The sequence below is a fragment of the Stegostoma tigrinum genome, chromosome 12, assembly GCF_030684315.1.
Source record: "Stegostoma tigrinum isolate sSteTig4 chromosome 12, sSteTig4.hap1, whole genome shotgun sequence".
In the NCBI taxonomy this organism is placed as follows: Eukaryota; Metazoa; Chordata; class Chondrichthyes; order Orectolobiformes; family Stegostomatidae; genus Stegostoma; species Stegostoma tigrinum.
Window position 1 is genome coordinate 56,994,671 of NC_081365.1, and position 12,942 is coordinate 57,007,612.

The 12,942-nt window shown below is 40.1% G+C and overlaps 1 protein-coding gene across 11 annotated transcripts in view; it reads right to left on the minus strand.

Moving 5' to 3' along the window:
* Window positions 1–12,942, minus strand: part of dmd (dystrophin) — a 1,835,475-nt gene that overhangs the window by 215,256 nt on the left and 1,607,277 nt on the right. For all 11 annotated transcript variants that reach the window (XM_059650343.1, XM_048540566.2, XM_048540567.2 and 8 more), the window contains one exon: window positions 8,269–8,537. In XM_059650343.1, coding sequence (XP_059506326.1) covers window positions 8,269–8,537 — 269 coding nt within the window. The remainder of the gene's footprint in view (window positions 1–8,268; window positions 8,538–12,942) is intronic.

Sequence of the window (12,942 nt, forward strand, 5' to 3'; positions counted from 1 at the left end):
GAGTAAAACAGGACTATTGTGACCTCGCTACAAACATTCAGATCTGTCGTACTTTCCCAGATGATGACTCCTGGTACCTTTTGGTATATGTCACCAACGAACGTATAAATTAGAGCAGAAGTAGCATAATTCAAAAATGTCATGCCTGATATATTTGTGTTCCAAATTGCACATTCTGAGCTAACTCCAAAAACCTTTAATTACCTTGCAAAACAAAAATTTATCAATCTCTGCTTCAAAAATATTAAACAATGTTGCCTTCCCTGCCTTCTGAGGCTGAGTGTTTCAAAGCCACACACCCTGTGAAAGAAAATCAATATCCCCTCACCTCTGCAGTAAAAGGGGAATTTTTTTAGATTCCCTACAGTGTGGAAACAGGCCCTTCGGCCCAACAAGTCCACACCGCCCCTTGAAGCATCCCACCCAGGCCCAACCCCCTATAACCCACACACCCCTGAACACTATGGGCAATTTAGCATGGCCGATCCACCTAGCCTGCACATCTTTGGATTGTGGGAGGAAACCGGAGCACCCGGAGGAAACCCACGCAGACACGAGGACAATGTGCAAACTCCACACAGACAATCGAACCTGGAATCGAACCTGGGTCCCTCGCGCTGTGAGGCTGCAGTGCTAACCACTGAGCCACTGTTTCGCACAAATCCTCAATTTTAAAACAGTGTCCCCTAATTCGGGACTCACGCATAAGACTGAACGTCCTTTCTGCACCAACCTTGTAAAGATCATTCAGGATCTAATAAATTTCAATCAAATCACCACTCACTCTTCTGACCACAAGTATAAGCAAGCCCAGCCTGTCCAATCTTTCCTCACAGGACAACTCACTTGTTTCAGGTATCAATCTATTAAACATCCTCTGAACTGTGGTATTGGGTAAGGGTTGTTTGAAGCCACAATTTCTTCTTTGTCTTTGTTTTTTCTTGGACCTGTCTAGTCTAATTGGTAGGGGATAGATGACTGTAGAGTAAATACTAGAGTCATAGAGATGTATAGCATGGAAACAGACGATTCTGTCCAACTCATCCATGCCAACCAGATATTCTACATTAATCGAGTTGCATTGACCAGCATTCGGCCCATATCCCTCTAAACCCTTCCTGTTCATATACCATTCCAGATGCCTTTTAAATATTGTAATTGTACCAGCCTCCACCACTTCCTTTGGTAGCTCATTCCATATATGCACCAGCCTCTGCATGAACAATTTTCCCCTTAGGTCCCTTTTAAATCTGTCTCCTCTTAACCTAAACCTACGCCTTCGAGTTTTGGACTCCCCTATCCTGGGAAAAAGACCCTGACTATTCACCCTATACATTATAGTCAAGAGGCAGTGTTTTTCTAAAACAAGGTTTATTGCACAGCAGCAAAACAGGATGGCAATGAGAGTCTTTCAACTGTGCAGCAAATCACACACATACCGATCTGCCCTAAGCTATGAATTAGAAATGTACAGGATTGTTTCACGATTCAGAAAAATTCAGACGCATGAGGGATGCTCATAGATGCTGTGATGCCCATCATCCCATGAATGAATTAAAAAAAGTATAAAGTCTTTTCGTCTTTTCTGGACAACTGTCAACTCTTACGCTTCTGTTTGAAGGGGACAGAAGTTAATTTTGACTGAGACTGGATTGTCCCCCTTATTGCTCGATACTTTGATCTCACAGACAGTTCAAACATTCAAGCAGATGGTTTCGTTGCAGGATAGGTTTCAGGCAAGATGCCAAGGGAATATTTGAACTCAAAATCTTCTCATTCAATAATATTAATGTATATTTACCTCTGAGTTATTGGCATGGAAAGTTAACTGGAAAGTTCTAAACAAGTTCAATAGTTTTTTAAGTTCTTCAATTCACTCTTTCCTACCTATAGACAGTAGTACTTATGACAGAGGAAGAAACCCACTGCAGCCCACTTCCTCATCTTCAGCAGACCAGCTACTCTCTCAGGCTTCCTCTATGAATTGTTCAATTGCAACTTGCCACCAGAACTTATACTTAGCATGGGTGTTTTCTTCATTTATTACAATTTTTTGAGAAAATAAAACAAGAGAATGCTCTTAGATGTGCTAAGATGTGTAGCACAATAACAAAATATATGGAGCTGGTACATAGTTCTACTCGGATGATTACTGATTTCCCTACAGTGAACCTACTGTCATCATGCCAGTAACTGCTCAGGGTGGCACGTTTGAAATCATCAACTTAGGCATATGGGAAATTACAAGCGAAAACACAAGCTCCTTCAGTCCTGATTGCTAAATGTCAGAGATAGAAGACTAAGTTAAAGGTAAACAGCGAGGTGTAGTAATTTCCAACATTTTTCACCACCATCTTTCAATCCACTCGAGTGGTTTGACTGGTTTCAGTGCTTCTTGGTAAAATGTGAAGTTCAGTTTTGATGGTTTTACTTATTGCAAGTTCAGGGTTTCATGAGATTTGGATAACCTTTATGGTCAAGTGTTTGCTGTGGCATTTTAAGTCACTGTTCTGTCTCCTTTTAAAACCATTTCAGTCAGACGTTTCAGGCATTAAAAGAACCACACAGCAAAGATGGAGGCTATTCAGCCCATCGTGCCTGTACCAATTATTTGAATGAGCTATGTAATTAATTCTGCTCAAAATGCCATTTCTACTTGTTTAAAATTTTTAATTAAATGAAATTGAGAACGCAGTGATGTTTACATGATACAAATAGTACGACAAATGGGGAAGTATGTATTTCATGCTTTCAGTGCTACTTTATTGTAATTGTTAACATTATTGGAAACAAAAATCAGTTTGCTTTATGCCCAGATAAGCATGTTTTTCTCCTAAAACAGCTTTCCAAATACTGAGCAGAAATACTCTTGTTACTTCAGTTGAGGTTGTGTGTTCAAAGTCAAGCAACAATCTAACTAATGAGTCAGTCTCATTTTTATTCTGTGAGACTCTCCTGATGTCCCTGACTAATTATAGTGTGCTTTCTCACGAGCTTGATAAATTGATTCTATTTTGCTCATTGACTCGCTTATGCTCCAATAAAATTGCTGTAACGGTACCTGAATACCTGATAGCTGTACTGCGTAAATGAGTCTTGTGAAAATTTATTAATGACAAACATCTCGATGGCTTGATTTAGTAAAACAGTGCAAAGGGGCATTCAAAGTGCCAATTCTACACTGTCCCTGTGAAAATTCAATCTAGTCGTTGACAATAATGGTTCCGCTGCTAGAACCATTTGTCTTGTAAACTATCATCTACTCACTCAACATAACATGTTTAGATTAAATAAGCAAAAATAAAATCTTTAAAAGTTCTTTCCATTTTCTGTTACCAGATACATTAAAATAAATAATATTTGGAACCTAATGAATCCACTGAAGTAATCTTGGTAATGGTTCTTTTCATGCTTGAATAATGATACATTTTAAGGGAATATTAATAATAGATTATAAAGCTAGGAACTGCAGTTATTTATCGATGGCCACTGTTGTGATGAGTGTAGGCCCCACAAGGAATTTATCTTCAGACCATTGTTATTCATATGTAATTGACTGGTCACATCAGTGGAGGTAATATCCAAGTCTCTGGATAATTAGCTGTTTGGAAAACAGCATGCCCTGGGAAGAAGGCTATAATTTAAAAAAAACCTACACTTTAGAGAATAAGCAATGCTCTTGAAAAGAGTAAAAGAACCACACAGCAAAGATGGACGCTATTCAGCCCATCATGTCTGTACCAATTATTGCAATGAGCTATGTAATTAATTCTGCTCTCTTTATGTTTCGGAAAATTTCGCATTTTTCAACTGTCTATCCAAATATCTTTTGAAATGAACTGCTGATCTGCTTTCACAGCCTTTTCAGACAGTGCATTTTGAAGCACTGTTTAAAACAAAAGGCAAGAATGACCAGAGTTTCACCTTCAACCAGGTTGGATGAGTTGATCTCAGTTGTGATAACAGAGAAGGGGCACAACTCAGCCTCAAATTTCTGAAAGAAAGACAATTAGTTTGTAACGTCTGCTTCTGTCTAAAAAGAACATTGGAAAAGGAAAAAAACTACCCATCTGATCTCTTTTTTAAAATAAACAATTCCTTTTCCTCTTGTTGTTGGTCATCATGTTTTGGTTCACAGAGGAATGTAAGTTAATACATATTGTGTGTCGCCAGTGGAACTCTCTCTCAGTAAAGGAGTTTACTGCCCCAACATTCATTGAGATGGGTTTTGTAGCAAGGTAGGGGGAAACAAAGACTTATTGAGGGATGGATATCATGGTACTTTAGCTGCACATTCTGCATGCCATTTTAAAAAGTAGATTCCGAGCACCATGGACAGTTTTATTAACAAAGCCTAGTCCTGTTGGGCAGGGAAATAATTCAGCAAAAGGCTGGGTAGGTAGGTCTCGTGGATGCTTTGGGCCAGTGATCAGAGAAGGTGTGTAGATTGTGTGGGGTTGAGAGAATTGGGGATCACATGGGAGACTAAGATTTTTGATGAGAAATAAATGATTACTGGGATTGGCGAGGGAGATGGTGGGGAGTGGTGTTGTTGGTCATGCACACTGTAAGTGGAGTTGGATACTTTGTTAGTTTTGTAAAAGTAAGCAGGAAATGAGGGCTTTGTTTATTGCAAGTTGGGGGTTTCTTGAAATTTGGATAATCTTTATGGTTAGGTGTTTGCTGTGGCATTTTAAGTCACTGTTTTGTCTCCTTTTCAAGCCATTTCAGTCAGAAGTTTCAGGCATTAAAATCAGATGATGAAATTCAAAAATCTAGTCATATTTTAGCAGAGTGACATGAATATATACCGAAAAAAAGGTTCACTCAATGAGTCTTGGGGAACAGCACCCGACTGCATCCAAATTCAGCCATTGACCACAACTAACCGTTTGCTATCCAGAAGCCATTTTTTCATCAACCGCATATTGTGACCGTGGCCTATTTCACGAACTTCAACATTGTTAGCCAACCTTCTACGAGGTAGCTTGCCACACAATTTTTAAAATCCATGTGGACAAAATGTACCACATTCCCTAAAGAAGCCCTTTTTGTCAAGTCATCAAAACAAGATAAGATTATTCAAGCATGATCTGCCTATTTCAAATCTTTGTTGGTTCTTCTTACTTACCTCAAACGTCTCCAAGCGTCTGTTGACGTATATTTCCATAATTATTGTTTTAGGTGGATACACAGTGGGAAAAGAAAAATGAGTGGAAGAACAGAGTAGGGCTGAGAAGGGATTTTTTGGGTGAACAGACAAATTGTATTTATAACTCCTGGATGCTATGAGCCTCTCCCTTGTACTAGAGTCAATGATGTCAGCAAGCAGCTGCAGGACATCCTTCTGAGGGAGGTGATCATCCAGGGGTTGTGGCCCATGTTTTTACCAACACAATATTTACGAAGGAAGCGGTATGGTCTTTCGAATTAAGGGAGCTTGGTAGAAAATTAACAAATAGGGCCTTAAAAATTGTTATCTTGTGATTACTCCTGGAGCCACACAAAAGTCAGTACAGTAATGGGCTGATAGGACAGGTGAATACGTGGCTGCAAAGATGGTGTGAGAGAAAGGGTTTTCGATTCCTGTGACATTAGGACTGGCTCTGCAGGGAGATTCCAGCTGTGCAAGTTAGACGGTTGCATATGAACAGAGCTGAGATCATTGCAGGGTGTTTTACCAATGCAATTGGGAGGATTTAAACTAAATTGGTCAGGTTATGAGAACCAGGATATTATATAAACAAAGAATACCAAGGTGCTGGTAGAGACATGAGAAAAGCAAGTTAATTAGTGGGGTTGGAATAGGAGAGAAATTAAAACTTCTAAACCAGGGTTACTATACAGGTAAATGAAAGCATCAAGCATAATAACTAATACCGGTGAGTTACAGGCACAGATTGCAATGAGGAAATAGGATGTTGTGGCTATAACTTGACTCTCAGAATGGCATAACTGGCTATTAAATATTCCTGGAAACCAATCTATTCGGGAATGATCGGGAAGGAAGAAACAAATGAGAAACAAACACAGAGAATGATGGAAAAACTAGCATCTGCAGACATAGAAGAAAGAGAAACAAAATTAACATTTCAAGTATGGTCGAGTTATATTGAAGGTGAAATGTTAACTTTGTTTCTCCTTCTTCAGATTCTGCCAGACTTAGCGAGTTTTTCCAACATTGTTCATGTGTGTTTCAGATTTCCAATATCTGCAGTATTTTATTTTGAGAAGAAAGAAAGGGGCTTTGACAGTACTGGTGAAGGACAGCATTGAAGAACTGGGCAAAGAGAATGTCACAGCATGTTGAAGGTTGACTAGAGCTGAGGAAGAAAAAGGTAAAACTACATTGCTCTGTTTACACTATAAGCTACTAACTAATGGGTAAATGTAGAGGAATAAATCTCTAAGAAAATGAAAGTGAGGTACAAACATTGTAAAACAGTTATGACAAGGGGCTTTGTTATCTGAATGTAGATTTTCATAGTGCAGTGCAAACGTGTCTGGTTGGAGAAATTTAGAGAATATCACAAGTTAACAGCATCATCAGCTCAAAAACAAAGAAAGTATCCTTTGAAAGGAAAATGGAAACCATGTAACAAGGGAAAATTTCAAGAAATTAAAGATACAAAATAAAAGATGCGAAGACAACATTCCTAACTAAGATCAAACAGAGTCAAAACAGCTTCTGAGGCATCTAACCTGATTCTAAAAGGGGTTGAAAGACAATTGAAAATGAACACTTGCTTTCAAAACTCGCTTTCCTTGGTTAAAGTCAATGAGAATCGGATCAGCAAACAAAAGCTTGCGTGATCCAGTAACAGTTTATTACAGGGTTTCCTGAGTTCTGGAAAACCTTGAAAGTGAGGCACAGCCATACTGTGCAAGCGGTACATACTGCTTTATTGTGTTAGTAGCACAGACGAGTACCAATATTCTGTCAATTCTTATAGATTTTGAATCAAGCTGTTCCAGTTGTTACAGTGTACCTCTGGATCAGATAGGACTTGAACCAAAGTCTTCCAGCTCCAAAGTAGGGGCACTTTAGCTGTGTCACAAGAGACCTTGCCAACATTTATGTGGGTAGTGGGAGCAAACATAGGCATGGCCTGCTCAGATAGTAGTCTTGATAATGAAAATTTGTAAATTACAAAAATCTGAAGACGGATCTGGAATATTTCAATTTATGAGTCTGTGACTGTTTTCTTTGGCATCTTTTTCCATTGTGGGATTTTCCTTGCTGATATGGTATCCTGGAAACAATGGCCTTTATAGTTTGTATAGATAACTGTCTCACATTCTGACTTTTGTTCTTATTTCTGATCATTCCTATCAGTTCATTCCCTCCTTCAGTGTAATGATTCCTGTTCCAAATCTTTGGTCAAGGATGTGACAATGTTGCACATAGCCAGGAAACAGTAGGTGACTGTGTGATAGTTCAAGATTCATGTAATTTTTAATCTTTATCACACACCTAACTTCTGCACCCTATGGTGGAATAATTAAAATTTCATCTGTCTTGCAGTTGAGGTCCAAGTGTGCAAACCTTGGCAGATAACGATGGAGAGGTGAAGCCATAATTTCTTGTGAAGTACAACCTGTGGACTAGGCTCACTGTTGGGAATGTGAGGCTGGATGAACACAGCAGGCCCAGCAGCATCTCAGGAGCACAAAAGCTTTTGTGCTCCTGAGATGCTGCTGGGCCTGCTGTGTTCATCCAGCCTCACATTTCATTATCTTGGATTCTCCAGCATCGGCAGTTCCCACTATCACTGTTGGGAATGCTTTTTAGTGGAATCAGTCCTTTCAGATCAAATCTTCTGGGTGAAAGGAACTGCATAGTATTGTGGGTATTCATGTTCCCTCAATCACAGTAAGGTTCACTCTGCATCCAGCCCTTGACATAACTGATTAGGAGTTTTCAATTCTGATACTTTGGGGGCAGGGGAACAAATGCTGCCTTTACAAATACTAATGTTGTTTATAGTAGCAAGGAAACAGGATTTTCCTTTCATTCGTATTGTCCAAAAGTTCTGTAAAAAGTGGGAAGTCGAAAGAGAGAAAATGGAAACAGACCTAGAGCAAAATCATATGGAACAACCATTTGAGCCAACCACTGCATAAACTATTAACAATTTGGAGTGAATTCTATCAAGCTTAACAGTTTATCAACTGAGAGAGATTTGAATGTAAAAGGGCAATAAACTCAACAGTTATATTGTTGCTGATTCATCAATCTCACTGCAGATGAATTTACTTGGCACTTACCTTGACTTTTTCAATATGGTCCTGCAGAGAGTCTATCAGCAGGTCCCCCACAGGTTGCCAGGTATCTCTGGTAGCCTCTGCCTGTCTCAGTTTGCGGTTCAATTCATCCATTGCACCTTGTAATTCCAGGAGCCTCTGCAGGGCTTCATCTATACGCTTCTGCCAATCTGCAGAGCGAGTGCTCAACTTATCCCACTCTAATTTTACTTCCTCAGCATGTTTCCGAATCACTCTGGCAACAGCCTGTGTGTTCTCTTCAGGGGTTCTCACTGAATAAACAGGAAGGAGAATTTTGTTAAGGCATGATAGTCCATGAAAGGAACAGGAGTTATCCGTTTGCAGTTTAAAACCCATTTCTTTCATCATACTCTTGACAACCCATCCCACTCTTTGGATTTAGCATCCAATTTCAGATTGCATTCTTATGAAGCCTTATGGTTGATCATTCTTCATTAAAGTTACGAAAAAGAAATAAAGTGGTATATGACTCAGTGTCACATCTTGTTTGAGAGGATAGGGTATTCACACCCATATCAAGTGAAGAAATGAGAAGAAATTATTTCATCTTATCTTGGATTATATGTAATTACATTGTAAGATTAACATCTGTAATTTCATGTCCCCACTTCAAGAGATCGTACAGATTTGGTGCAAGAGATCACCTAGATCCTTTTTAATCCATTACCAAGGGTGCATCAGAACTGTCAATCAGAATTCCCAATATTTACCCTAGTTTCGAAGAACTCTGTACCAGCAAAGATTAGTTTGCAAAATTTATCGCATAAATTTCTAATCAGGTCTACTTGTTGGATTTACAAACACCAAACATGCAGCACAAGTTTTGGTATTTTGTTTATTCATTCATGGGACAGGGGTGTTGCTGGCTGGCAGCATTTCTTGCCCATTTCTAGTTATCCATGAGAAAGTGGTGTTGAGCTGCCTTCTTAAACTGCTGTCGTCCACCTATTGGGGGTTGTCCCACAATGCCATTAGGGAGGGAATTCCAGATTTTTAACCCAGTGTCAGTGAAGGAACGATGACATATTTCCAAGTCAGGATGGTGAGCAGCTAAGAAGAGCATCAAGTTCCTCAGAGTGACGGTACCCAACGTCCTGTCTTGGACTTCCCAAGCAAATGCGACAGTCAAGAAGATACAACAACACCTCTTCTTCCTCAGGCAGCTCAGGAAATTTGGCATGCCCATCAGGTCCCACAGCAACTTCTACAGACGCACCATTGAAAGCATATTGTCCGGGAGCATAACGGCATGGAATGGCAACTGCTCTGTCTAGGATGATAAGGAACTACAGAAGGTTGTGTGCACAGCCCAGACCATCACGGAAGCCAACCTTCCATCTATGGATTCCACTTACATAGCTCGCTGCCGCAGAAAGGCAGCCAACATCATCAAAGACCCATTGCACCCCAATAATGATCTCCTACAACCTCTTCCATCAGGCAGAAGATACAGAAGCCTGAACACGTGCACAAACAGGTTCAGGAACAGCTTCTTTCTGGCCATTATCAGACTGTTGAATGCACTCTAGCCTAAGATAATGTAATCTGTATGTTTCTAAGACATTTTGATCTGTACATCCTTTGCTTGCTGTGATCTGCCTCTACAATGCCTTTCACGTGACAATAAAATCAATCAATCAATCAGAGGTGAACTTGCAGGTGCTGGTTTTCCCATGTAACTGTTGCCCTTGTCCTCCAAGATCAAAATGGTTGTGGGTTTGGAAGACGCTCTCTGAGGATCTTTGGTGAATTTCTGCAGTGTATCTCGTAGACATTACACACTGCTGCAACTGAGCAACATTGGTGTAGGGAGCGGATGTTTGTGGATGTGGTGCCAATCAAATAGGCTGCCCGTCTTGGATGGTGTCAACTTTCCTTGAATGTTGTTGGAGCTGCACTCATCAAGGCAATTGGAGGGCAATACATCACATCACTGATGTGTGCCTCATAGATGATGGAGAGGCTCTGGGCAGCCAGGGGGTGAGTTACCCAGTAGTCCTTGTCTATGGCCTGCTCTTCTAGACATTCTGAATATGTGGTGAGTCCAGTTGAGCTTCTGGTCAATGGGAACCCTAAGAATGTTTAGGGTGGGTGATTCAGTGATAGTGGCACCATTGGATGTAAGGGGCAGTAGTTAGATTGTGTCTTAATAGAGATGGTCACTGCCTGGCATACCATGTGGCATCAATGTTACTTGCCACTTGTCAGCCCAAGCCTGGAATTGTCCAGATTATGCAGTGAAACACGGACTGATTCAATATCTGAGTTGTTGTAAATGGTGCTGAATATTATATAATCATCAGCAAAAATTCCCACTTCTGACCTGATGATGAATGAAGGTAATTGATGAATCAGCTGAAGATAGTTGGGCCAAGGACACTACCCTGAGGGACTCCTGCAGAGATGTCTTGGAGCTGAGCTGACTGACCTCCAACAACCATAGCCATGTTCTTACGTGCCAGATATGGTTCCAACCAGCAAAGAGTTTGCTTCCTGATAGCCATTTATTCCAGTTTTGCTAGGGCTCCATGATGCCACACTCGATCGAATGCACCTTTGACGTCAAGGGCTGTCATTTTCACCTCACCTCTGGAATTTAGCTCTTCTGTCCATGTTCTAACCAAGGCATAACGAGGTCAGGAGCCGAGTGGCCCTGGTAGAACCTGAACTAGGTGTCAGTGAACAAGTGACAAAATACATATAAGTTGTACAACAATATCTCCCTTGCTGGTACATTTTTGAGGTGAACATAGACCAGTCTATAGGATGCAATGAATCTTTAGGACCTTCCACACGAATAACTAGTCTTGGGAGGCATATTCATACGCCAGCCAATTAATGGGCCTCATGTGGAGGGCTGTGACGTATCACATTCCATTTGTTTACTTTTGAAAACGATAATGTTGAATTAAAAAGTATGATGTTTGATTGTAATATGAATTGATGAAGATAACAACATTCATGGGCAAGGGAGACAAAGTGCTAATCAAGGTTCTCAGAACTGATTACTATCCACGGACTGAAAAATCATTCATACACTGATTTGGATCAGGAAAATACTGGTTCAACTGTGACGTCATGTACAATTGAACAGCATATCAACAATGTCATCCTGGATTCATACATGAATGAATAATTACTGATTTGAGGTCCCAGAAGGGCCCAGTATCAACAGAAATCTAGCTTGGCATGTGTCACTAAATTCAGATGAGATGGGGAGAAAAACTGGCAACAAGACAAGATGAATAAAGCACTCCTACGTTTTCCACATCTGAATCATTTGCAACAGCAACTGTTGAAGTATAATCACTGTTGTGGCCAATACAGCTGCTCTGAAACAGCTTCATTGTTTGCTGCCTTGGAATCTGGCGGCTCCAAAAATTCTCATAAAGTGTAAATTGAGTGAAACCATGAGCACTGATGCTATCATCAAACTAACTGGCACGAACAAATTGTTGAGGCCGACACCATGACAGAAATGAAGGAATCACTTTTGTCCCCAATAGTATCCAGCTGTACCAGCTGGCTAGCAGAATGTGAAGATCACAGGGATGAATTTAGTTTGAGAAACATGGTCAGCATGAATGCATTGGACTAAAGGGTCTGGTTAAATGCTATATGACTCAAATATTGGAGTTGCACTGGCAAGTTTAAGGATGATTAAAGTTAATGTCAAGTTAGTAGCACCTTCATGTTGAACTTATATTGGGCAAAATATTTTTGAAATCACACACAACTTGTTAAAGCATTTGAAACATAATTTCACACTCCCAACTTTATTGTTGCTAGTATTCATTCCATTTCGTTTGAAGTACTGACTTTCACAAGCTTTTTTCCCACAGACACTTAGGAATGCCTCATAATGTAGTCAGTCTTCTTATGTATTTTTTAATATGTTGACAACCATGAGTACTTCATACCTCCAGGACTTCACTCCTTTTATTTCCAGTTCAATTTTTTTTCAAATAAACTATCTTTCTGCACGATGATAACAATCTTCTACCAATGAATAACAAATTACGGCTGAAATTGTGCTAGGGACTTGCATTCCCCAGGTGCTAGTTGTTATTATTCAAGCTCCTTTCACATAGGCAATAAAGAATTGTCGCAAAGGGGAGAGTTATCGTATTCATCTAAGCTGCATTCAAACAGGTTCCAGAAGAGAAAAGGCAAGATGATCGTTCACCGTGTCACTGAGACCCTTTCGATCATTTTATCATCTGCACTTGAGTTCCTATGCCAAGGGGTAATAAAATAAGAGGCAGCCCTCGGGTCTCTGCAATGTTGCATATTGAAGGATGGCTAGGAAGTAGCATAAGAGGTACATCAATTAATGTGCCTTGAGTGAGCTGCTTTGGCTATATGTATTGTTATCCAGTAATGGCCCAATCCAGGAGGGTAACAACTGGGGTCTTGCAATTGTGAATCCAAATTCTATCATTCCAAGTGAAATATTGGTGGTGATGGCCTAGTGGTGTTATTGCTGGACTGTTAACCCAGAGACCCAGGTAATATTCTGGGGACCAAATTTCACATCACATCATGGTAGATGGTGGAATTTGAATTCATTAAAAAAAATCTGGAATTAAGAGTCAAATGATGGCCATGAATCCATTGTTGATTGTTGGGAAAAACCCATCTGGCTCACTAATGTCC